The following is a 26918-nucleotide window of genomic DNA, read 5'->3' as shown; positions in this document are numbered from 1 at the left end:
ATCACTGGCTGAAATGGTTGCTCACTCTCTCTCTTCAGAGCCGACGTTTATTGAGAGACGGGAGCCTTTTCCGCCATCCCATTGCAGAAATGTAGCTGAATTCAGGCCATTCAGGATTATTAACAGCGACCTCACAGAGCAGACTGAAACTGGTGTGGCCCACTAGCTAAGTCCCGAGGAATGAGATATGGAGAAGTAGTAAGTACCCGGGCAGTGGGCAGCAGGGCAGAGGAGGGGGCTCCCAAAGGTTCTCTTGGGGGCCGTACATGCCATGCTAGTGATTGTTGGGTTAGAGCCTGCAGTGCTCACTCACACCAGGCCTTGGCCCAGCTGGTAATGGTGGGGCAACCACAATCGTCAGCAGAATGGCCAGGATCAGTTTTGTGCATGCAGTCACGTCAGAATTGGAAATGTGGGGCTGCACCCTTATAGGGTACGTGCTCTAAGCCTCTGGGTTCCCCCAAACAGCAGCTTTTCGGGCAAAAGGGAATGAACGGCAGTGATGGCAAATGGAGAAGAAGAGCAACACAGTTGAGAACTGAGATTGAAGCACAAATGTGAAGGTGAGGATCAAAAGGAGGAAAGATGAAGGGAGAGGCCAACCAGTTACAACAGTAAATACAGAAGAAAAAGGGCACAGAGGGCAGATTTTCTAAAAAAGAGATAGGAAAACTGTCTACAAAGAAGCAATTTTGGCAAAAATCTCAACAGAGCTGCTGAAAAAGTAAGAGGTCTTCAGAATTTCTAAGTGCAGGATCTGCCATCCAAAAGCGGCAAAGAAAACTGTCACAAGCACCAATTACTATCCCTCAAAGCACAGTCCGCTTTCCTACTCCTGGGGTGAAAGAGAAAAGGACCCTCCAAGACCAAGCCTCACTGAGCGAAGAAGGAAGTGGGCCAGGTACCTGCACAGACCTCCTCGGCATAGCCTAGCAGTCGCTTGAAGAACAAAGCCAGACAAAAGAGGAAAGAACCTGAGGTGCAAACCCTCGTGCCCTCTGCCCTCTCCATCCTCTCAGTCCCTCAGTGTGGTAAACCAGCCTACTCACTGCACCCTCAGCCTCTCTGCCACCTGCCACCCCTGCCACCCTCTCCTTTAAACAGGGCCTGCTGAGTTCTTCCCCCCTTTAGATCCATGTTCTTTTTTGAAGAAGAACCACCCCACAGTCGACCCTGACTTCTGACAGTCCAGATTAGACTCTCTCTGTAGCCCTGAAAACAGAAGTACCAGACTTCCTGGGCACTTATGGCCAAAAGGCATCTGAGTCATCAGTCCTCAAATCTGAGGAAGATGTGGCTGAGAAAGAGAGAAGGCAGGAAACAGCTACCTGCTATAGTGGGGGCCGCCAGCACCCGGCACAGGTCTGAGCTCCTTTCCCTTTGGTCAGGGATGTGGGCTCGCCCTTGACTATACTCACACAGGCCACAGTGGGCCTTAACCACTGCCACTATACCACTGAACAATGCTGCTGAGGTACTACTAGTGTGTGGGTGGTACAGGCAGGGACTCTGCTACGAAACTACCTGGCACCCTCCCTGGACCTGTGTCTGTAGGTGGGGTGGCCCTGGCAGGCATCTGAGGAGTCCTGGGGGCACCCTGAACATGCACCTCCATCAGGGTGGGGCTGGGCTTCCCGCCCCTCCCCACCAGCACAGTGGATGACTGGTTCCTGCTCCCCACCTCCAGCACGGCCAGCACGGTGTCCAGCTGGTCCTCCCGCAGCGTGATGTTGTGGGAGATCTTGCGCATGGTGTGGATCGACTGCAGGCGGACTTCCTCGATCTCGTCGTTGAACATGTCCACGAGGAAATCTAGGCATTTCTCGGCAAAGGAGGGCGACGACTGCGCCAGCATGCAGAGTGCCTCGACGGCGGCGATGCGCACCTCTGGGACACCGGGATAAGAAAGATAGACACGTCATGGTGGGAGTCATGGCATACGGGGGCTTCTCACCATGGTCTGACTCGTGCTCTGCAGTCCTCAACCACTTCTGCTGCCTAGAGATCTCAGGGGAGGGGGGGCAGCCGCGGTTGTCAGGCTGATAGGAAAATGTTGAGTTGGGTGTGCGAGTTGAGGTCTGAACCCTGATACCCTGATACAGACAAGACCAACGGACTTGACAAGACACAGGGTCTCATCTACTGAAGTAGAGGGACCATGTAAAGTCATTTTCACAAGGGAGTGTTAAAAATAAGGAGTGGTGGGGCCGGGCGGTGGCGCTGGAGGTAAGGTGTCTGCCTTGCCTGCGCTAGCCTAGGACGGACCGCGGTTCGATCCCCCGGTGTCCCATATGGTCCCCCAAGCCAGGAGCAACTTCTGAGCGCATAGCCAGGAGTAACCCCTGAGCGTCACAGGGTGTGGCCCAAAAACCAAAAAAAAAATAAATAAATAAGGAGTGGAGGGGCCGGAGAGACATCATGGAGGTAAGGCATTTGCCTTGCATGCAGAAAACTGGTGGTTCAAATCCCGGTATCCCATATGGTCCCCCAAGCCTGCCAGGAGCGATTTCTGAGCTTAGAGCCAGTAGTAACCCCTGAGCACTGCTGGGTGTGACCCCCCCAAAAAATAAATAAAATAAGGAGTAGAGGGGCTGAAGCAGTGGCACAAGCAGTAAGGTGCTAGCCTAGGACGGACCTCAGTTCGATCCCCTGACATCCCATATGGTCCCCCAAGCCAGGAGCGATTTCAAAGGAGTGGGGCTGGAGCAATAGCACAGCAGTAGGGTATTTTGCCTTACGCACAGCAGACTCAGGATGGGTGTGGGTTCAATTCCCGACAACCCATATGGTCCCTGAACCTGCCAGGACTAATTTCTGAGTAACCTCTGAGCGCCACTGGATGAAGCCCAAAAACCAAAAATTAAATTAAATTAAATTAAAAAGCTAGGAATCCAGATAGATTGAACCCTAATTCTTTACCTTTAACCAATAAACTGCACTGAATGAAAAGTAGGCAGTAAAGTATGACCAAGAGGCCAGTGCCAGTCAGAGGCTGGTGCCAGCCCCCAGCAGTCTTAGCCATGAGCATGGCTATGACCATGTGTCACAGCCACACACCCCCACACTGCTCCCCCAGGAGTGACACAGCTCTCCCCGTGCAGCGCGCTCACTCACCGTACATCTCGTCTTCCAGTCCATGGACGAAAGCTCCACAGGCTCCAGATTCAATTAGGTTGACAGCCCCTGTATCAATCTCTTCCTTGGGCGCATCATCGCCCCATTTCCGGCCGCTAGAAAACTCCCCTGAACTATACAGCTCCTTGGCGCGCTCGTGGGCAGTCCTCTTCCTCTGCAGAGAACAATCAGAGACGCTGCTGGAGCCTCTCAGGAAGGCTAGTGATCCCCAAGACCGGGGAGGGAGACATGAAGGCTCTTCCGAGTCTTACTTGACAAACTCCCTGAACTGAAGGAGACACACACACATATTCACTTAAAGAGGGGGCTCCTCTTTCCAGCAGGCTGAGGAGCCTGACGAGAGGCCATGCCAAAGAAATGATGCAGAGTAAAAAGGGTGGATCTGCGGTGGCAACATGGGAAAAGGCAAGCCAGGGAGTGATCAATGCCCCAGTCACGCCAAGCACCATTCCTGGCTTCGAAACGAGATTTTTCTCAGTCCCATTGAATTCCATCTGAGCAAAAGGATCATAAAGAATCTCCCATGTAAGCTCATGTTCTGTACGGACTGTCTGAGAGGTCTGGCACGTGCCAGCTATGGTCAGTATGGCTCTCATGACAATGAGCTGGTATCATGACAGCTAATGACACTTCCCTAGATGATGCCATTTTCTAGTTGTCGATCACCTAACATGTACAGGTGAGACGTGGACTTGAAGTCTATCAGGATGTGGTCAGACAGGACAGAAGTAAAGTTTACACATGTGATGAGCCTTGAAAACCTTTGAATGATCCACCCCTTCTACAAACATGTCCTTTATCACATCTCCACCCCTGGATGTCTAAACATCGAAGTGAAACTCAAGGAAAATGATGTTTCATGACTGAGTCCCTAACTAAAGAGAAGTCCTACTATGCATGAAGATAGTACCTACCATATGACATAAAATATGATGTAAAATATTTACATAAACTAAAGCTATCAAAAGGAATGGAGGGGCCAAACGATGCACAGTGATTAGGCCATTTGCCTTGCATGTACAGTCAATCTGCGTCCAATCCCTGGCATCTCATTTGGTTCCCCAAGCCTGGCAGGAGTGATTTCTGAGTGCAGACTCAGGAGTCTTCTCTGAGCAACACTGGGTGTGGCCCTGCTCCCCCAAAAGGGGACAAAATGAGGTAAGGCAAGTTGGTTCAAAGGGTTGGAACACATGCTCTACATGTGAAAATCCCAGATCTGATTCCAGAAGACTATACAATTTATATTCAAACAGTATTGATTCAATAATTAAAACATGCATTAAGGGTTGGAGCGATAGAACAGCATGTAAGGTGCTTGTCTTGCATGAAGTCAACTCCAGCTTGTTTTCTGACACCACATATGGTCCCCCAGAGCACCACCAGGAGTGATCCCTGAACACTGACCCAGTAATAAGCCCTGAGCAGTCAGTTGTGCCCCTAAAATAAAAATTTAAAAAAAGGATGTAAACAAATTTACTTCCTGGCATCTACCCCAAGAACCAAAATCATTCATTTGAAAAATTCATACACATTTACTCAATACTTTGAACAATGGCCTAGAAGCCCTGTCCAACCCAGTTCCCAAAGAAACTGAGGCACTGAGGAAAGATACCATCAGATGCACAATTTTACTCCTCAGGACAAAACAAGGTGATTGCTAATCTCCACCCAAATCCATAGCAATTAAGAAAAACAAGATATTATGAAGAGCATCCATATAAGAAAAGAAGTCACGGGACCAGAGGAATAGCACACAGGGAAGGGTGTTTGCTTTGCACAGGTCAACCTGGGTTCGACCCCTTTACCTGGAAAAATCAGCATCAAGAGAAACAAAAAAATAACTTTGTAAATATTCAAAGTGAAGTTAGTCATTTGAAATAGTGTCCTGTATCTTTAGGCAGTCCTATGAAGGAAACCTTCATAGGAACATCTGGCAACTTGCTAACCTTTTCATTTGTATTGGAAGTGACATCCAGGAGTAAAAACTTTGAGATGTTAAAATTTGCCCTTGTGATTCCAGAGAAGCTTCTGGCTCAATTCTCCTCTGTCTTTGTTTATTTATTTATTTATTTATTTAATTTGGGGGGGTTTCGGGCCACACCTGGTGATGCTCAGGGGTTATGCCCTCAGAAATCGCTCCTGGCTTGGGGGACCACAGGGGGTGCTGGGGATCGAACCAATGTCCATCCTGGGTCAGCCACGTGCAAGGCAAATGCCCTACAACTGCGCTATCACCCAGGCCCTCTTCTGTCTTTTAATTGAAGCTTATCATTCAGGTTTGTAACCCACAATAAAGACCTGTGAATTGTTTGTTGTGAAGAAACTTACAGATCAAATTATATGTTGTAATAAACATTTTGCTAACAAGAAAGTACAATATTTTCAACCTTGCAGGAAAGCAGATATAGGCAGTGTCTCACACGTAAAGATCATGTTTAAATACATCCCTGTAGCATAAAATAACAAAAATTCAAATTTATTTCCACAACTGAATGTGGCTCTGTCATTTGCTGAATCCTGCACCAACTTTTCTAAGGGACCCCAAGAATTCCCTGAAGTGTTCGGTCCAAGAGAGCCAGGACAATAAAGAGTTTCAAACTTAATGATGTTTGGTTCCTGGTAGTCAGATTTGTAAATTATCTATTCTCCTACTGCAGAACTAAATCAACAAAGCCGGGCAAATAGCCACAATGATGCCATTTCAGACACCCGGTTTAGTAATAACAAAAATACTGAACTTACTCTCAGGTCTGACATCAGCTTCTTGTCCAGTGTCTGGTCTAAGAAATGGGAACTAACTTGCTCCATGGAGCCCTGAAAAAGAAAGAACCACAATAACTAAAACAACTCAGGTTGAACAGAACCTTAATGCTCAAAGTCTATACACCAATGTAAAAACATAGAGGTGTTAGTCTTGACAGGAAAGATGTCTTTGTGTTCTGAATAAGGGTAACAATGAAAAAGAGCAGCAGCAACCAGCATCTCTGTAAAGCTCCCTATACTTCATATACTATTCTTCCATGTTTTTTAAATTGTTAGTTCATTCAATCCTGGATACAACCCCAGAAAGAAAGAATGTGTTACATCTACTACGAGCCTACCAGACAAAACAAGGTCTTTGAGATAACCAAGCATCAAATGTAGGCCCAAGAAAGAACAGAATAAAGCATAGAGCAGCAAACATGTTTTGTTGGGTTTTGTTTATTTGTTTTGGGGCCGTACCCAGAAATGCACAGGGGTTACTCCTGGCTTTAGACTCAGTAATACCCCCGGCATGCTCAGGATCCTGACCATATGAGAAGCCAGAGATCCAACCCTGCTCAGCTGCATGCGAGGCAAATGCCATCCACTATTCTATCAACTCCATTCCAGTTCTGTTCAGGAAAACAATTGCTTTATTTCGGGCGTACCGGGCAATGCTCAGGGATTAATCCTGGCTCTACACTCAGGAGTCACTCCTGGTGGTGTTTGAAGTGCCATAGGAGATGCTGGGCATATAACCTGGATCACTGGATGGGGCATGTGCAAAGCAAGCCCCTATCTGCTCTAGTATGGCTCTGCCCTGACTGCTAAACTGTAATGTGCTTAATACTAACCAGCCTGAAAGTTTATGTCAACTTAAACAATGGCTCAGGTCCTGGAATCTGCGCAGAGGTGGGGAGGGAGGGTTCTGATGTTCTTTTGAGCCAATGTGAGCCCATGAGCTCAGGGCTGCTCAGAGGACCTGAAAGCTTGGCCAGCCTTCGTGACCAGCTCTGATGGATGGGATTAAAGCTATCAATCTGGTTGGCTCTGTTGTGGTAAAATGTCAAAAGGAATGGCAGAAGTAAAAGAATAGCTCAAGGGGGCTGAAGGGATAGTACAGGGTAGGGCGTTTGCCGTGCACAGGGCTGAGCTGTGTTGGATCCCTGATATCCATTATGGTCCCCCAAGCTTGCCAGGGGTAATTTCTGAGCACAGAGCCAGGAGTATCCCTGAATGACACTGGGAGTGGCCCAAAAACAAACAAAAATGTATCTTAGTTAACCTTTTGCTCAAAGTCTTGATGGTCCCCAAGATTTACTCTTGTCTTTGTGCTCAGCAGTCCCTCATGGAGGGGCCCAGGGCACCCTATGTGGTATTGAGAATTGAGCCTGGGTCAGTAGCATGCAAGGCAAAGACCCTAACCACTATTCTATCTCTAGGCCACAATCATATTGAACATGATCTAAGTACTAGAATGTAGGTCATAAACAACTGAGAAAACTTGGAATGAAGTGCCAAAGATTGAGTCCAGACATGCAAGACACAGACTCCACCAGAGAGCCACATCCCAAATCCCGAGTGCACCCTTTGTATGTTAAGGTTCCATGGTCAAAACACAGCATTGTGTGTTCTGAGAGCATCACTGGGAGCAATGTGAGAGCCCAGGAGGTATGAGTAGCCCTGTACATGGTGGGATGTGCATCCTCCCCCACCAAGAAAAATGTAAGTGCATATTTATTGGATAGTCCTGATCATTTTTCCATTTTTTGGCAGGTCAGATGTTCAGGAGGCCGAGTGGCCCTACCAGAGTTCCTTATTGAACAGCTCACAAAGAGAAGTACTAGAACGTACTAGTACTAGTACTAGAAGGTTCTAGTACTAGAAGTACAAGAACAGACAAAAAGTGGGGAAAATTGTCCCTGTATAATAGAATATTTAGTAAGAGTTATAGCTGTCAAGGAAATACACATAAAATATTCAAAAGACATACGTGTTCCTTTTATGTCTTTTGAAATAGTTGGGGGGTGTTAAATCCAGTGCACCATTTTGGTCTGTGATTTGGAACAGTCAATCATTTCTTTCCAAACTAAATACTACCAGGGTTTCTGAAAGTAGCTCCTACCTGTTTCTCTGTGTCTCCAACACTGTCACAATCAACATGTTTACCAATGAGCAAACTCACCAAAAGTTTTGCAGCTTGAACTCGGACCACCCAGGAGCCATCACTGACCATGTGACAAATTTTCCCAAATGCGTCATCGACTAAGCGAATTTCTTCATTCGACGAAGGGATTGGGACAATGCTGAATTGAAAGACAAGACACCACAAGTGATGAAACATAAGCCTAACACAACCATTTCCACAAACCAAAAATTGCCAATGAATACTGGCACAAATATAAAAAGATCGATGAAAAATCAAAAGCCAAGAATGAGGACATACTATTTGGGGTAAGTATGAGTTGATACCCTTTGATACGCATTTTCAGGATCTTAAATAAAAGTGTTGAACTCAGTGAAGCTGGAAAGATTTAGGAAGATATCAAAAGGAAACTATCACAGAGTAGTTCAAAGATTTAAGTTTATTCTTTCCAGAGGCAAAAATACTGTTTCCTATAGAAGGAATGCAACCATCATTTTGAGAAGGGTTGGAGCACTAGTACAGCAAGAACGTCTGCCTTGCACACAGACAACCCAGGATAATCCCTAGCATCCCAAATCATCCCTCAAGCCTGTCAAGAGTAATTCCTGAATGAAGAGTACAGCCGGGTGTGGTCCAAAAACAAACAAACAAGTCAATGATTTAATCACTATGGAAATATTTCAACTAGGAAAGCCCTAAGGGTCACCACTCTCAGATTCACTCAGCTAGTCTCTGTGTGGCATCGACTCTTACTAAAATGGACTCCACATCTGTTTAAAAACTGAACTGAAGAGATATTATAAAGGTTAAGGTGTATTTGCATGTGGGCAACCTGGGACCTGGATTCAATATTTGTCCCATATTATTCCCCAAGCACTGCCTGGAATGATCTCTGAGCAAAGCCAGGAGTATACCAAGACAACTAGCTGGTGTGGCCTTAAAAAAATCCAAATAATAATTTTCCTTTATTTTATTTTATTTTTGGTTTTTGGGGCACACCCAGGAGTGCTCAGGATTTGCTCCTGGCTCTATGCTCAGAAATCGCTCCTGGCAGGCTCAGGGGACCACATGGGATGCTGGGATTCGAACCACTGACCTTCTGTATGCAAGGCAAACGCTTTACCTCCATGCTATCTCTCTGGCTCCATAATATTTCTTAATAAAAATAAAAATTGAACAGGGATGCAAGGTCAGGGACCACTGAGTTTTGTCCTCCCATTCTAAATGGCCAAGCTGTACCAGCAGGTACTATTCAGGAGGAGCAGGGAGCAAGGGGGTGAATGAGCGTTCCTCGCCATGCTGATCAGAGAGAATCTCTGGAGCCAGGGACCCTTTGGGGTACAGTCTGCCTTTATCCTGCCCAAAATGCCCATCTTACAATCTCTGCTATCCCCCTTCTCTGCAGTCAGCAGGCGTTTTGTCTGTGGGGACAAGAAAGCATGGCTGGGCCACCAAGCAGAACTGGCATTCACCACACCAACCTTTCGGGGTACAGTTGACTGAGGACCCAGATGAGCTGGACAGCAGCGCTGCGCACCTGTTCATAGTCATCAGACAGCAGCTTGCAAGCCTGCCAAGAGGGACAACGTCATTAGTACTGTGGCCAATTCTGTGCAAAGTAAAAGAGAGCAGGAAAACACATCCCAACACTTGTCTTCAGATTTGACTCATGAACTTCACCCCACTAAGACTCTCTGGCCTCTCTGCTGCTCTGGCTTGGTTCTAGCCATGTAATTTCTCTCCTTTCCCTAGAGGGATACAGAACCCTGGAATGAGAGGCAGCACAAAACAGTCTGTTCTGTACCAGCCACCAATGACTTCCCACCCAGCGAGCCTGGGTGCAGCCATGCTGCACTCCAAGGCTTTGCTCCCCCAAGATGGCTCATTCCCCATCTGTAAGATAAACTTAAACGTCTGAACTTTTGAATGTAGTGTATATGGAAAACCTGTCACTCCACGGACATGTACAACTTTCAAGTTAAGCAGCCAGAAACTTCTGCTGATCTGAAATAGAATGTTTTTTGTTTTGTTTTGTTTTGAAATAGAATGTTTTTATTCAACCCAGAGGCACATTAGCATTCGAACTTTCGAAACACCCAGAATGACTCCTTTCATGGGATTTGTCTGGTTTTGTTTGGTGATCACACCTGGCATGCCTGGGCTTACTATTGGCTCTGAGCCTAGGGAATACTCCTGGCAGCGCTTAGAGAACCAGGTAAGGTGGTGGTGCATGTAAGGTAAGAGCCCTACCTGCTCTACTCTGGCTCCATTTCTGGGATTTGGGGAAGACGTGTAGGGTGGGGTGTTTGGGCCATGCAAGGTGAGTTAGTTACTTCCGGAAGAACTCCCGTGCCCCAGCTCCATGGCCGCCTTGTTAAGTGCCACTTTCCCTACGAGAATGTACCAGGTGTGGACTCTGACATAGTTGGCATCCTGTAGTCAGGACTATATCCTCGGGAATGTCTCCTGGGTTAGTCAGTTCATGAATATGATCTGCCTCACAAACTGTCACTTTTGTTTTTTGGCCTTCGTATTTTCTACCATCAGTCTCTGGTTTACAAAGCAATAGCAACCATCACTGAAATACATAAACCCTCCTTGGCCCTCTTTCACCTATTGTCTTCTAGTCATCTTTCTTTACTTTTTTTTTTTTTTTGGTATTTTTGGGCCACACCCATTTGATGCTCAGGGGTTACTCCTGGCTAAGCACTCAGAAATTGCCCCTGGCTTGGAGGGACCACATGGGATGCTGGAGGATCCAACCGTGGTCCTTCTTTGGCTAGAGATTGCAAGGCAGACGCCTTACTTTTAGCGCCACCTCTCTGGCCCCTAGTCACCTTTCTTGAAGTTCGGTTTTTTGTTTGTTTTTGTTTTTGGACCACACCCGGTGGCACTCTGCTCAGAAATCGCTCCTGGCTCAGGGGATCATATGGGCTGCCGGAGATCAAACCCAGGTCCGTCCTGGATCAGCCAGTGCAAGGCAAACGCCCTACCACTGTGCTATAGCTCTGGCCCCAGTTGAAGTTCGTTTTCTTTGAAGCATAATCAATCCTCACAATTAAAGTGTCTCCCCTCAGCTACCCCTGTTGATCCAGCCCCAATGACTGCTACTCTCTATCTTCACCACTGGCCTTAAACTAGAAGAGTTCAATCCTGACAAATCCTTTCCCAGTACTGGTCTGACACTGCTGACTAGAACTTCTGCAGCTGTTTGGAAAAATACTTTTCTTTTTTCTTTTTTTGGATTTTGGATCACACTCGGCAGTGCTCAGGGGTTATTCCTGGCTGTCTGCTCAGAAATAGCTCCTGGCAGGCACGGGGGACCATATGGGACACCAGGATTCGAACCAACCACCTTTGGTCCTGGATCGGCTGCTTGCAAGGCAAACACCACTGTGCTATCTCTCTGGAAAAATACTTTTCTCTTCCTTCCTCTGGAGGCTCCTTAATCCCAATAGCAGTAATGCTCTCTCTTTTTTTTGGGGGGGGGGGGGTCCACACCTGGCAGCACTCAGGGGTTCCTCCTGGCTCTACAGTCAGAAATCACTCCTGGCAGGCCGGGGGACCATAGGGGATGCTGGGATTCAAACCACCATCCTTCTACATGCAAGGCAAATGCCTTGTCTCTATGCTATCTCTCCAGCCCAGTAATGCTCTGTCTTCCTCTCAAACACAGATCACACATATGGCCGCATCCACGGCCTCTTCCCTGGGGCTAACTTCCAGGGCATCCGCAGGCCTTTACCACTTACCTGAAGCCTGGGAGTTCCCTCTGGGTGTCCAATCATGGTCCAAATCCAACATGACACCAACTGAACTCACTATGGAGCCGAATTCTAGCAATGACTCAAGTCCTACATCATCCCAATGAGTCCTGCTGCCTCATGAGCTGACATCATCTCACTCCATGGAGCATCGAGGCTCCTTACTCTTCCTCCTGTATCCCAACTCCTCAGGCATCCCTGGACCACTGCCTGCCACCATGTTTTCTTCAGGAAGAAAATTACTAGACACACTAATACAATCATTCTGGTAAGGTTTTTTGGGGGGAGTTATTTGTTGTTATTTGTTTTTGGTTACTTTGTTTCATGTCAACAACATATTTCTGGGGCCGGAGAGATAGCATAGTGGTAAGGTCTTTGTCTTGCATGAAACCAACCCAGGACAAATGGTGGCTTGAATCCCGGCATCCCATATGGTCCCCTGAACCTGCCAGGAGCAATTTCTGAGAACAGAGCCAGGAACCCCTGAGTGCCGCCAGGTATGACCCAAAAACCTAAACAAACAAACAAACAAACACCAACATAGTTCTATCAATTTTTTGTAGTACCCAGAAATGACCTGGGACCCAGCAAAGATGAGAGACTCCCAGCAACTTTTTTCTGAGTTCTACCCAAATCTCTCTGGGCTCTGAGATTCACAGCTGCTGAAATGCTACTGAACGCCCTTTTCACAGAGTTTTCCAACTGCAGGCTCTCCATTCTTTTATAAAACATGCATATGTTTTAAATGCGTCACCATCACTCATTACAGTTTCTACTGCCACCAAATTCTAATGACCAGACCCCTCGCCCAGTCTGGACGCACTTCACACCCCGCCCTGTCCAGAGAACAGGCGTTTCAGTACCTGAGTGTAGATGTTCTGGTGTAGTTTCAATCCTCTTTCGTGAAGCTGTAACTAAACAATAAAAGTACAGTGTAAGTGTTTAAAGGAGGGAACAATCAGTGGGTTTTTTGTTTGTTTTTGGGTCACACCCGGCAGCGCTCAGGGGTTATTCCTGGCTCTATGCTCAAAAATCGCTCCTGGCAGGCTCGGGGAACCATATGGGATGCTGGGATTCGAACCACTATCAAAAACCAAAAAAAAAAAAAAAAAAAAAAAAGAAATAACCAAAAAAAAAAAATCACTTCCTAGAGCTAGTTCTCTAGATCATTTGTCTTGTATGTGTGAGGCCTATATTCAATCCCTGGAACTAACTGACACTGAAAAAGTGACTAGAAGGAGAGCAGAAAAGGGGCAAGGGGACAAGATAGAGGGGGTTTATATGATCCTGGAACAGCATGAATACTAGTGAGGTGAAGCATATACACAGATTGGGGTTCACAGCTGCTTTCCAGAAATTTAGTCAAGTCAACCAGCAGCAAGTCAGAAACATTTTTAGGGGATTTTTTTTGGAGGCTTTACATCCAGCAATTCTCGGGGGTTTCTCCTGGAACTGCATTCAGGAATCACTCCGGGGTGGGCTCAAGGAACTGGGGATCAAACTCAGGTTGGCCGTGTGCAAGGCAGCACCCTACCCATTGTACTATTTCTCCAACCCCAGGAAGGCTCGTCTAGTTCATAAGAGAAGGCTATGTGTGAACCTGAGCAAAGTACAGTGGGGAGGGTCCTTTACTCGCACACAGCTGACCCAGGTTTGATCCAGGGCACCCCATATGGTGACCCCCGCAAGCCTGTCAGGAGTAATCCCTGAGCACCAGTGAGAGTGACCATCTGTACCCGGAAAGAGAGAAAGATACGTGAAAGCAAACAGAGAAGCACTAGAAAAGGATCTAATCAATTGTGGTCTCGAGTTCTAGATGGGCATGGATGTCTTCATCCCTGACACAGTGCAGCGTAAGCTGAGAGGACAGTAGGCCTCCGAGGAGATGCAGTCACTGACGCCAAGTAACAGACGCAAGGAACAGCGGTCATAGTTACCATGGCCTTTATAGCTGCTGTTCTGACTCGGGGGTCTTGGTCACTGAAGTGATCGCCTATGATCTTCTGGACATCTCTGACAGCTGCGCCTTCAGGTTCCTTCGCGGCACTTTTCTCCAAAGAGCCAAGATTGCCAAGCAATTGCAAGCACTTATTTCGGACTCCGTGGGACGTGTCTGTCAGGTGCTATTAAAAAGATGAAACCAAAGACTGAGATCTTGAAGAACAACGACAGAGCTTGAAAAATGTGTCTCCTGAAGTTATGAGAAGAGTAAGTGATGCATCATTCATCACCGTTCCACCAGAGCCAACATTTGGCCCTGAAAGAAGATACTTCAAAATACTCCCTTAAGGTGGGCTTTTATTTCCTATCACAGCTAGAAATAACACAAATTTTGTTTACTTTTGGGGCCACACCTGGAAGTGCTCAGGGGTTACTCTGGCTCTGCACTCAAAAATCGCACTTGGCAGGCTCAGGGACCATATAGGATGCCCAAAATCGAACCTAGGATGGATCTGGATTGGCTGCATGCAAGGCAAATGCCCTACTGCTGTGCTATCACTCCAGCCCCAAAGAAATAACAGAATTTCTTAAGTAAAAGTGTTTTTGAAGCCCCTGGGTATGACAACAGAATTGAGGTCACTGTCAGAAGGAATAAAGGAGAAAGAGTAGATTATACTGGCACTACTAGCATAGAACCCCTCAGAAGTCATGGCCCAAAGCAAACACCACAGCTGTGTATAGAAAACCCAATCAGTCACAGCAAAGTATAGGACACCCTCCCTGGCCACAGCTGAGTGAGGAAACTCCGTCAGTTATGGCCAGAGTGGGAGACCTCAGTCAATCACAACCAAATACAGGAAATGTTGGTCACAACTATACTGATGAAGGGAAGGAAAGAGAAAAGAATTACACACTATAAGATGCTTAAAAATATCTCCATATAGGTCCCGGAGAGATAGCACAGCGGAATTTGCCTTGCAAGAAGCCGATCCAGGACCAAAGGTGGTTGGTTCGAATCCCGGTGTCCCATATGGTCCCCTGTGCCTGCCAGGAGCTATTTCTGAGCAGACAGCCAGGAGTAACACCTGAGCAATGCTGGGTGTGGCCCAAAAACCAAAAATAAATAAATAAATAAAAATAAAATAATAATAATGATATAAAAATATTACCCAAGGACAATGAAAATTATGTGGGAGATATGCAATTAGGATGGAGAAGGGACCACTCTGACAATGATAGTTGGAAATGATCACTCTGGATAAGAACTGAAGAAATAATTGGGAAGCGAGCTTGCCTTACGTGCAGCCAAGCTGGGTTCAATCCCCAGCATTGAAACAGTCCCCAGAGCAATGCTAGGAATAACTCCTAAGTAAAAACAAGAGTTATTCCTGAACATCATTGGGTGTGGCTGAAAACTTACACCAAAAACAAAATTCCCAATAACCCTGAGTCAGGAAAGAGAACCATGACTGGCAGTTCTCTGTCACAGGTTTACCACAGGGAGCTAAGGACATTCTCCTCCAGACCAAGCTGGGCTGTTTGAGCCAAAAGGCAACCCAGTCAACAACCACATCTTCTTACCTTGCAGGCTACATCGACTAATCGCATCTGAATTGCCTGATTCTCAGGGAGTTTAGTGCCGATGGCAAGTAAAGTATCCAACAGCTGGGCTAGCACTTGGTGAGACTCTAGAAAGAAAAAAAGAAATTTGTTTTGTAAAATTTCAAAAGATCACTGTAGAAACTAAACTTAGAAAGGTTATTAAGGAGCATTTGTTTTGTTTTGTTTTTGGACCTGGCCAAAGCTTCAGGGATCACTCCTGGTCAGTGGACTATATGGGATACCAGGAGTGAAACTCAGATGAGCCACCTGCAAGGCAGGCACTCTGCCTGCTATACTAATGCTCCAGCCTCAAGAATATAGATGAGGGGCTCCTCAAACTACAGTCCACAGGCTACATGCGACCTGAGAAGGATATTTATCTGGTCCACTGGATGTTTTTGCCACCACTGCCTATCCTGCTTAGCAGTTGATTTTTCCCTGGCCTGTAGTGCACAAGTCTGGGATGTGCGCCATTCTCCAACCCTCCTTCACTCTTTCTCTTGACCTTTCCTCTCAGTCTCAGGCAAAGGTCCTCAGACTACAGTCCATCAAAAGTAGGCCCATAGTTCTGACTGAAATACTGTTAAGTTCGTTGATTTAACTTTAAATGATCTTTATTTGAAGTACTGTATTTGTTCCTTTTTTTTTTCTTACTTCAAAATAAATATGTGCAGTGTGCAAAAGCATTTGTTCAGTTTCTGTTAAATTATAGTCTGGCCCTCCAACAGTCTGAGGAACACTGAACTGGTCCCTGTTTAAAAGTTTGAGATTTTTGTGAGTTAGGCTGTACTGTTTCATCTTTGACTCCACCCAACAAACTCTGTTTCTAAAAGGTTCGTATGTAGAATTGCAACTTCTCTCCAAACTGGATGACAGAGCACGAAAATATTATGTGTCTGGCTAATCTAAGAGCTTTTCATGATAAAGTTCAAGTTCCTTAGAGAAACATACAAGTCCGTTTAGGATGCCTAAACCTCCTCTTTTTTTTATCCTCATTTATGTTTCCTAGTACAACTACTCATGATTTTTTAAGCCCCCATCTCTCTGTATATTTCTGGGTCACACCCAGTGGTGCTTACTCTTGCCTCTGCACTAAAAAAATCACTCATGGCAGTGGTTGGGGAAACCATACGGGATGCTGGAGACTGAACCAAAGCTGGCTGCAGGCAAGGTAAGCACCCTCCCTGCTGTGCTATGGCTTTGGCCCATGTTTACCCATCTTTACCCATGCTAACTCCCCTGCCTAGAATGCTTCCAACCACATCTGGTCCCATTCTAATCTCGCAGCACAAAGAGTACCAAGAGCTATGGCCTAGAAATAAAGTGCCCAGGAGGGACTTTTCATCTTCCCCAAAAGAATCGGCAACTCTGTGTGTCCACCATACTGAGAGAATCAACCAGAATCAACTTACTTTTATATAAAATTTAAAGCAGGACACAAAAATATCCCCAAGGGTATTTTTCCCCTACTATCTCTAAGAACAAAGAATTAAAAAGGGGGCTAGAGCGATAGCACAACAGTAGGGTGTTTGCCTTACACGCAGCTGACCCAGGACAGACCTTTGTTTGATTCCCAGCATCCCACATGGTCCTCAGAGCCAGGAGCAATTTCTGAGCGCACAGCCAGGAGTAACCCCTGAGCATCACTGGGTGTGGCCCAAAAACCAAAAAAAGAAAAATAAAGAATTAGAAAGATGCTACTTTATGGGGCCTATCACTATGAATGATAGTACAGCCAGTAAGGTGCTTGCCTTACACCTTGCTGATACTGAATTCAATCTTGGCATTTCATAGGCTCCCCTGAACCTGCCTGGAGTGATCCCTGAGCACTGCTAGGTATGGCCCAGAAACAAAAAACAAAATCGAAGATGTTACTTTACTTATCAATATTCACTATATCATCAATACCATATTATGAAGAAAACAGAGAAACATAGAAAACACTTCAAGTAACATTAGGCAAAAACAAAAATGGCGGGGGCAAAGAGACAGCACAATGGTAGGGCATTTGCCTTGAATGTGGCCGGCCTGTGACGGACCTGGTTCGATTCCCAGCATCTCATATGGTCTCCTACCTTTCAGAGGTGATTTCTGAGTACAGAGCCAGGAGTAAACACTGAGTGCTGCTGGGTGTGGCCCAGAAACCAATCAACAAATCAATGAATCAATCAATAAATAAAGTTAAAAAAAATGGGGGACAGGAGAGAGCCAAGAGTACAGAACCAAGATTTCGCTTGGAGAAAGCCCAGGATCAACGCCTGTAGCACATGGTACCAAAAAACACCAAGCAACTCCAAATACAAGGAGTTGCCCTTGGCACTGCCAAATAATTTTATGGAAATAACAGGAATTTGTGGGGAACCATATCCAGAGATTTTTCAGGGATTACTCCTACCTCTGTATTCAGGAAATACTTCTGGGGGTACTCAGGGGATTGTGTAGGATGCCAGGGATTAAAACTGGGTGCAAAGCAAACACCCTGCCCACTGTACTATCTCTCTAGTTCCAAGTAGGAATTATTATAAAATCTCATTATACTAGCATTTTAGTAATGAGACTTTCCTTTTTGGGGGTGGACCACACCTGGCAGTGTTCTTACTCCTGACTCTGCTCTTTAAGACTCGGAGGACCAAGTGGAGTGCAGGGGATCAAACTTGAGCTGGTCTTGAGCCACCCCAGCACCACTACCTGCGTCTTGAACCCAAAACCACATGGAAGCTAATGTCTCTGTACTACAATTCCAGTTCCTCAACCCTACTAACTCTAAATATTCTTGGATTTGTAATCTTACCTCAAATACTTCCACAATCACCCTCTATGCAAACATAATTAATAGCTATTCACTGCATGACCAATGACCTAGCATCTTAGCACAGAATTGTTAGATTAAACAGTTATAAGGGATAACAGTTTGCTGAAAATATAAACCGTTAATCTCAGATAACTGAGAACCTAAAGCTCAAATCACAGGGACCACAAATCTTTAAGAAAATGAAGAAAAATGTGAATTCACATGCTCCTTCATACAATGGAACAATTCGCAGCAAATCACTGAGTTCAAATAAATTCTCAAGCCTCACAGATGAGGAGCTTAAAGCAATGGCCATGGAAAGAGGCAATCACTGGAAGAATAATTCAACCAATTGAAAGAGGAACTTATCCAGCATATCAAAGAATCCTCACCAATGTAATTGAAGAAGTTAAAAAATCCAATAGCCATGGGGCCAGAGAGACAGCATGGAGGTAGGGCATTTGTCCTGCATGCAGAAGGACGGAGGTTAGAATCCCAGCATCCCATATGGTCCCCGGAGACTGCCAGGAGCAATTTCTTTTTTTTTTGTTTTGTTTTTGTTTTTGTTTTTGGGCCACACCCGGTGGTGCTCAGGGGTTACTCCTGGCTATCTGCTCAGAAATAGCTTCTGGCAGGCATGGGGGACCATATGGAACACCGGGATTTGAACCAACCACCTTAGGTCCTGGATCGGCTGGTTGCAAGGCAAACACCGCTGTGCTATCTCTCCGCCCCGAGGAGCAAAAGCATAGAGCCAGGAGTGACCCCTGAGCACTGCCGCGTATGACCCAAAAACAAAACAAAACAAAAAAAAAACAATAGCCAGATATAACAACAGAAATAACATGCAGAGTATCAGTGATATTGAAGACAAAATACTGCCCATCATCAAGAATGAAGTGACAAAAAAGAGGTAAATAAACAGAAATAAGTGTTATATTTGTGATAAATAATAAGAAGAAAATAATCTTTGACTCATAGGAATACCAGGAAAGGAAAAAGAAAAGGAGAAAAAGTGGCTGGAAGAAGAAATTGTCACCAAGAATATTCTTGATCTCTGGAAAGAGGCTTCTGCACAGATTTATGAGGCCAAAGAATAGTAAACAAAAGAGACTCAAACAAATCAACACGGCACACAATAATCAAAGTGATAAAATCAAAAGACAAAGATAAACTATTTAAAGCAGCATGTGAGAAAAAAACTTAAATAAAAGAGAAACAACATAAGAATTGCAAGAGATCTTCCACAAGAAATCTTACAAGTGAGAAAAGAATTTGAATGAGATATTCAAAGCATTGAATGAAAAACCTTGCAGCCTAGAGTCCACTCCCCTGAGAAGCTATCACTTAGTCACGAGGGAGGGATCAGAACCCTTTCAGACAAACAAAAACTGGCAGCATTTGAGACAACTTAAACCAATCCTCTAAGAATTACTGAAAGGCTGTCTATAGAAAAGAGGCAAAAACAACTAGATGACACATCTACACAAAAGTGGTGACACAGCTCTATGTATATCATTAATCTCTCTCAATGTCAGTGGACTAAACACCCCGATAAATAGGGACAGAGTAGCTGGATAGATCAGGAAAGAAAAAATTATCATTTGTTGCTTACAGGAAACATCTAAACCTAAGGATACAGATTCAGACTGAAAGGATGGAAATCAATCATACAAGGCAATGGAAGAAAAAATAGCTGGGACAGACATACTTATGTCAAACCAAAAAGCGTTCAATACAAAGGAAGTAATTAGAAAGTGATGGACGAGGCCGGAGAGATAGCATGGAGGTAAGGCATTTGCCTTGCATGCAGAAGGACGGTGGTTCAAATCCCGGCATCCCAAATTGTCCCCTGAGCCTGCCAGGAGCAATTTCTGAGCATAGAGCGAGGAGGAACCCCTGAGCACTACCAGGTGTGACCAAAAAAAAAAAAAAAAAAAAAACCAACAACAACAACAAAAAAGAAATAGTGATGGACACTAACTATTGGTTAATGCAATAATAATTCAAGAACTACTATCATCAACATTTGTGCACTGAATAAAGATCCAGCAAAGTTCATAAAGATTCTGCTAACAAAACTAAAGACTTAAAGAAACACTTTGATGGAAACATAATAGTAGTGGGAGATTTCAACACTACACTTTTACCACTAGATAGATCAACCAAACTAAGTATATCAGTAAAGAGACAAGAGCCCCAAATGAGGAGCTAAAAGAACTGGGACTGTTGAACATTTTCTGGGATCTTTATCGCCAATATCAAGAATATATATTCTTGGGGTGGCCGGAGAGATAGCATGGAGATAGGACATTTGCCTTGTATGCAGAGGACAATGGTTTGAATCCCAGCATCCCATATGGTTCCCCAAGCCTACCAGGAGCGATTTCTGAGCATAGAGTCAGGAGTAACCCCATAGTGCTACCAAGTGTGACCCAATGCGGCCCCCCAAAAGAGTATGTATGGGGCCGGGCGGTGGCGCTAAAGGTAAGGTGCCTGCCTTGCCTGCGCTAGCCTTGGACGGACCGCGGTTAGATCCCCCGGTGTTCCATATGGTCCCCCAAGCCAGGAGCAACTTCTGACACATAGCCAGGAGTAACCCCTGAGCGTTACCGGGTGTGGCCCAAAAACCAAAAAAAAAAAAAAAAAGAGTATGTATTCTCGGGGCCACAGTGGTAGCACAGTGGTAAGGCTTTCTTTCTTTTTTTTTTTTTTTTTGGTTTTTGGTTTTTGGGCCACACCTGGCGATTCTCAGGGGTTATTCCTGGCTATCTGCTCAAGAATAGCTCCTGGCAGGCACCGGGGACCATTTGGGACACCGGGATTCGAACCAACCACCTTTGGTCCTGGGACGGCTGCTTGCAAGGCAAACGCCACTGTGCTATCTCTCCGGCCCCAGTGGTAAGGCTTTTGCCTTGCATGCGGCTGACCTAGAACGGACCGAGGTTTGATCCCCCAGCGTCCCATGTGGTCCCCTGAGCCAGGCATGATTTCTGAGCACAGAGCCAGTAGTAACCCCTGAGGGTCAATGGGTGTGGCCCAAAAACCAAAAAAAAAAATATTCTTCTTCAACACACAAGAAACATTCTCCAAAATAGATCACATAGGGTACAACTCAAATATATAAAGAAAGAAAGAAATCGTACAAACTGCTTTCTCAGGCCATAATGCCATAAAAGTAGAAATTAACCACAAAAAGAAAATGGAGAAAACTTCCAACAAGTGGAAGCTAAACAGAACACTGATAAACAGCAACTGTAAGAAAAAGCAACACCAGAAAAACAAGAAAAAAATAAAGATTCCTTGAAACTAATGACAATGGAGACACAAGCTATCAGAATCTATGGGATTAAACAAAAGCTGTACAACAGGGAAAATTCATAACAATGCGGGCCTATATTAAAAGAAGAAAAGGCCCAAATCAACCTAAATATGCATCTCAAAAATCCGGAGAAGGGGCCCGGAGAGATAGCAAAGCGGCGTTTGCCTTGCAAGCAGCCGATCCAGGACCAAAGGTGGTTGGTTCAAATCCCGGTGTCCCATATGGTCCCCCGTGCCGGCCAGGAGCTATTCCTGAACAGACAGCCAGGAGGAACCCCTGAGCACCGCCGGGTGTGGCCCAAAAACCAAAAAAAAAAAAATCCGGAGAAGGAACAAACAAACTCAAAAGGTAGTAAAAATAGTAAAAAAAAAATGAGAGCAGAAGGGGCAGGAGCGATAGCACAGTGGTAAGGCATTTGCCTTGCACATGGCCAACACAGGATGAACCCTGACTCAATCGCTGCATTCATACGGTCCCCCGAGCCTGCCAGGAGTGACTTCTGAGCATCACTGGGTGTGACCCAAAAACAAAACAAAACAGAAAAAAAGAGGGAGACAGCAGAAATTACTATCATAAAAACCAAGACAGCAATTCAAAGAATAAATTAAAGCAGGAGCTGGTTCTGTGATAGAATTAAAATGATAGAAAAACCTTTAACTAGACATACAAGAGAGAAAAAAAAGAAAGTGTTCAAAATAATCAGATCAAATATGAAAGAGAAATTATATTGGACCTTTAGCAATTCAAAATACAATGAGAGGTTACTGTGATAAACAACTTTATACACTTTTTGTTTGTTTGGGGGCCACACCCAGCAACACTTAGAGTTTACTCCTGGCTCTGCACTCAGAAATCACTCCTGGCAGGCTCAAGGGCCATATTCCCAGGATGTCAGGGATCAAATGCCCTTCCCGTTGTGCTATCACTCCGGCCCCATAACACCGTTTTTTGTTTTTTGTTTTTTTTGGGTTTTTTTTGTTTGTTTGTTTTTGGCGGCAAGGCTACACCTAAAGATACTCAGAAATTACTCCTGGCTCTGCACTCAGAAATCACTCCTGGCAGCTTCGAGGGACCATATGGATGCCAGGGATTGAATTTGGGTCAGTCGCATGCAAGTCAAACTCTTTTCTCACTGTGCTAAATTGCTCTGGCCCTGCAACTTTATATTCACTGGAGAATCTAGAAAAAAAATTATAGATTTGTAGTTGTATAATTTTACAAAAATGAATAAGGAAGTAGAAAACCCAAATAGACCAATCACAAGTAAGAAAGTTAAAACCATAATTTAAAATCTCCTCAAAAGAGAAGAAATAAACAGACATTTGGTGAAAAAAAAAAAATACAGCTAGCCAAAAGGCACATGAAAAAAAAAAAGTTCCATAATTAATTATCAGGGAGAGGTAAAGGAAAACAATAATGAGAGATCATCTCACACCAGAGACTGGCACACGTCAAGTAGAACAAGAACAACCAGTGCTGGCATAGTTGCAGGCATAAAGAAACTCTTGTTCACTGCTGGTGGAAATGCAAAACTGGCCCCCAGCCTTTTTGGAAAACACTATGAATATTCCTCAAAAAATAGAAATTGAGCTTCCATATGATCCAGCAATACCACTCCTAGGAATATACTGTAAGAACCCCAAAACACTCTGCAGAAAAGCCCTCTACATTCCTATGTTCATAACAACACTATTTACAATAGCGAGAATCTGAAAACAATCCAAGTGAGAACACGTCAGTGGATAAAGAAACTGTGGTTTCTTTATCTACACAATGGCATGCAGAGTTAGGAAAAGTGAAGTCATGAAATTTTGTTAGACGTGGATGAATATGGAGATGATTTTGTTGAGTGAAGTGAGTTAGAGAGGGCTAGGCATAGAATCGTACTCATTTGTGGACTGTAAGAAAAAGAAAAGACAGTATGTTAATAATATCCAGAGACAATAAAGATGAGTTCTAGGGAGGCCAGTCCATGTAGGAAGCTTGCTAAAAAGAGCAGCAAATGCAGTTTGTGCACCCAAGGGGCCTCTATGACAATGGCAATTGTCCATGATAGTTGGAACGGATCACCTGACAAGAACTGGGTGCTGAAAGGGGATAAAATGATATGCATGGTACCCATTAATTAACAATAGTGCAAACGACATTGTCAGAAAGGAAAAGAGAAATAGAGAGTGAGAGAAGTAAAAGTACAGAGAGTAAGAGAAGAAAACCTGGCAGGGATTATGGGGGGGAGGGAGAAAATTGGAAACATTGATGATAGGATACATGTACCAATAAAGTATGGTGTACGTTGCATAACTGAAAGTCAATCATAAACAATTTTGCATCCAGAGTGCTTAAGTAAATTAATTATAAAAAATTTAAAGATGAAAATCTGAATAGGTCATAAAAGCAAAAGTGGTTCGTTTTGTTTTTTTGCTTTTTGGGTCACACCCAGTGATGCTCAGGGGTAACTCCTGGCTATGTGCTCAGAAATGGTTCCTGGCTTGTGGGACCAAATGGGATGCTGGGGGATCGAACCGCAGTCCATCCTAGGTTAGCATTTACAAGGCAAATGCCCTACCGCTTGCGCCACCACTCCAGCCCCCAAAAAGTGTTTTTATTCTAAGAAAGGGAATACTGGCTTTATATTAGAAAACTTTGTGGGGTCGGAGTGGTGGCGCAAGCAGTAGGGCGTTTGCCTTGCACACACTAATCTAGGATGAACGGTGGTTCAAATCCCAGTATCCCATATGGTTCCCCGTGCCTGCCAGGGGCGATTTATGAGCGCAGAGCCAGAAATAACCTCTGAGCACTGCAGGGTGTGACCAAAAAACCAGAAAGAAAACTTTGTATGGTACCTGGAGAGAAAGCACAACCGTCTCATATGTTCCCGAGTTTGCCAGAAGCACAGAGTCAGGAGTAATCCCTGAGCGCTTCCGGATGTGGTCCAAAAACAAAAACAAAAAAAACACATTTTATTATAGGTACTATTTATTTAAGTGTTTGCATTAGTAAAAAATTACAATAAAAATCTCAATGAGTGGGGCTAGAGTAATAGCACAGCAGTAGGGCATCTGCCGTGCATGCAGCTGACCCAGGTTCGAATCCCAGCATCCCATATACTCCCCCGAGCCTGCCAGGAGCTACTTCTGAGTGCAGAGCCAGGAGTAACTTCTGAGCACCATTGGGTGTGACCCAAAAACGAAAAACAAACAACAAAAAAACTCTATGGTTGTTAACAAAAACTTATTAGACATAAAAAAGAAATCCCCCCAAGAACAAAAGTCCTGTTCTAATGGGTTCACTGGTGAGTTCTATCAAACCTTCAGAGATTGACTGCCTTTACTCCTTAAGTTCTTCTAAAACTTCAATGACAAAAGAATGCTTACCAACACCTTCAACCAAGCTAACATTATACTAATTCCCAAAGCAGACATAGACATACCCCCCCAAAAATTTTCTTAACAATCTCCCTAATGAACATCAATGCCAAAATCCGTAACAAAATCTTACGTAACCAAATCCAACAGCTGTCAAAAAAAATCATACATCCTGATCAAGTGGGATTCATACCAATCATGCAAAGATGGTTCAATGTGGTAAAACAATTGACATAATAATTAATCATGCTAATAAAAGGAAATATGTCATGATGATATCAATCGATACAGAGAAAGCTTCTGACAAGATCAACAGACGCTCATGATAAAATTCCTCAACAGGGATCGGAGTGGTGGCGCAAGCGATAGAGCATTTGCCTTCCACACAGCTAACCTAGGATAGACAACAGTTCGATCCCCAGGCGTCTCATGTGGTCCCCCAAGCCAGGAACGATTTCTATAGCCAAGAGTAACCCCTAAGTGTAACCGGGTGTGGTCCAAAAAGCAAAAAAAAAAAAAAAAAAAAAAAAAAAAGATCTCAAAAGTTCTCGGGGCCCGGAGAGATAGCACAGCGGCGTTTGCCTTGCAAGCAGCCGATCCAGGACCAAAGATGGTTGGTTCGAATCCCGGTGTCCCATATGGTCCCCCTGCCAGGAGCAATTTCTGAGCAGACAGCCAGGAGTAACCCCTGAGCACCGCCAGGTGTGGCCCAAAAATTAAAAAAAATAAAACAGTAGGGTCTAAGAGATAGCACAGTGGTAGGGTTGATTCCTGACTTTGACTCAGGAATGACTCAGGAATCATTCTTAGGGGTGTGGGAAACCCTACAAGTTGCTGGAAATCAAACCTAGGTCAGTCACATGCAAGGCAAGCGCCCTCCCCGCTGTATTATCCCTCTGGCCCCAAACTGCACTTGGACTGTAATAAATATCCATCCACATTCATATAAAACCATCCTCAAATTTCTACCTACTAACAACCCACACAATTTTGTTCTCAGTTCTAAGCAGAAGGAAGGAAAGACTCTAGAGCAGGAGACTCAAACTCAATTTCCCTGGGGGCCGCAGGAGGCAAAGTCGGGGTGATCCTTGAGTGCAAAGTCAGTAGTAAGCCTTGAACATTGGGGGGTGTGACCCAAACAACTAAAACCAAACCAAACAAAAAAAGATTCCTCTAGGCCAGGGCCACAAAATGTTGTACAGAGGGCCTCGAGTTTGAGACCCCTGCTCTAGAGCTTTTCAATCACAACTTACTTTCATTCTGCAGGGTGTTGATAGCATCATCCATAATGCAGTCTGGGGAAAATCCTGCAGTCTTGGATAATAAACCTAGCAAAGATGCGATTCTCAATCTCACTGAAGGATCGTTCTCCTGGAATAGAAAACGCTTTTGTTACCTTAATGCTCCACATTCAGTTCATCATCAACAACAACAACAACAACAAAAGAAAATCAACATTTTGGAAAAGATTCAAAGAAGCAATAAATATTCCAAGGCTTTCTTTTAGAAAAAACTAACTTTAGGGGCTCGAGCATAAGAGAAGAAGCTTTGATTATTTGTTTTTGTTTGTTTTAGGGGGCCACACCCAGTGTTCGCTCCCCAGCATCCTGTAGGGTCCCCCGAGCCTGCCTGGAGTAATCCTGAGTGTAAAGCCAGGAGTAACCCAAGTGCTGCCAGGTGTGGCCCAAAGTCAAAAGCAAAGCAAACAAAAAGAAATTATAGCAATATGCTGTTGATATGATACAAATCAAGCTTATTTTCTCTGAACTAATGGATGAGGACATGAATGGTATTTTCCAAGTTTCTGAAAATGTAAGCCTATGCAGATGAGTAATTTCTGAGCACAGAGCCAGGAATAACCAGAGCGCCACCTGGTGTGTCCTTCCACACACCCCCCCAAAGTAATATACACACACTTTTATTTATTTATTTATTTATTTATTTATTTATTTATTTATTTATTTATTTATTTATTTATTTTGGTTTTTGGGTCACACCCAGCAGTGTTCAGGGATTACTCCTGGCTCTAAACTCAGAAATCACTCCTGGCAGGCTCAGGGAACCATATGGGATGCTGGGATTGGAACCACTGTCCTTCGTGAAAGGCAAA

The 26918-nt window shown here is 44.6% G+C and overlaps 1 protein-coding gene across 1 annotated transcript in view; it reads right to left on the bottom strand.

The window, feature by feature from the left end:
• Positions 1 to 26918, bottom strand: part of INTS4 (integrator complex subunit 4) — a 72254-nt gene that overhangs the window by 35812 nt on the left and 9524 nt on the right. Inside the window, exons 3-11 of the mRNA XM_049776231.1 lie at positions 26062 to 26179; positions 15310 to 15416; positions 13725 to 13910; positions 12651 to 12701; positions 9505 to 9593; positions 8063 to 8183; positions 5878 to 5949; positions 3115 to 3289; positions 1682 to 1887 (exon numbers count right to left, since the gene is read on the bottom strand). Of these exons, the coding sequence (XP_049632188.1) occupies positions 1682 to 1887; positions 3115 to 3289; positions 5878 to 5949; positions 8063 to 8183; positions 9505 to 9593; positions 12651 to 12701; positions 13725 to 13910; positions 15310 to 15416; positions 26062 to 26179 (1125 nt within the window). The remainder of the gene's footprint in view (positions 1 to 1681; positions 1888 to 3114; positions 3290 to 5877; positions 5950 to 8062; positions 8184 to 9504; positions 9594 to 12650; positions 12702 to 13724; positions 13911 to 15309; positions 15417 to 26061; positions 26180 to 26918) is intronic.

This window comes from Suncus etruscus, chromosome 7, assembly GCF_024139225.1.
Source record: "Suncus etruscus isolate mSunEtr1 chromosome 7, mSunEtr1.pri.cur, whole genome shotgun sequence".
NCBI lineage: Eukaryota > Metazoa > Chordata > Mammalia > Eulipotyphla > Soricidae > Suncus > Suncus etruscus.
This window is presented reverse-complemented; position numbering and strand designations above follow the sequence as displayed.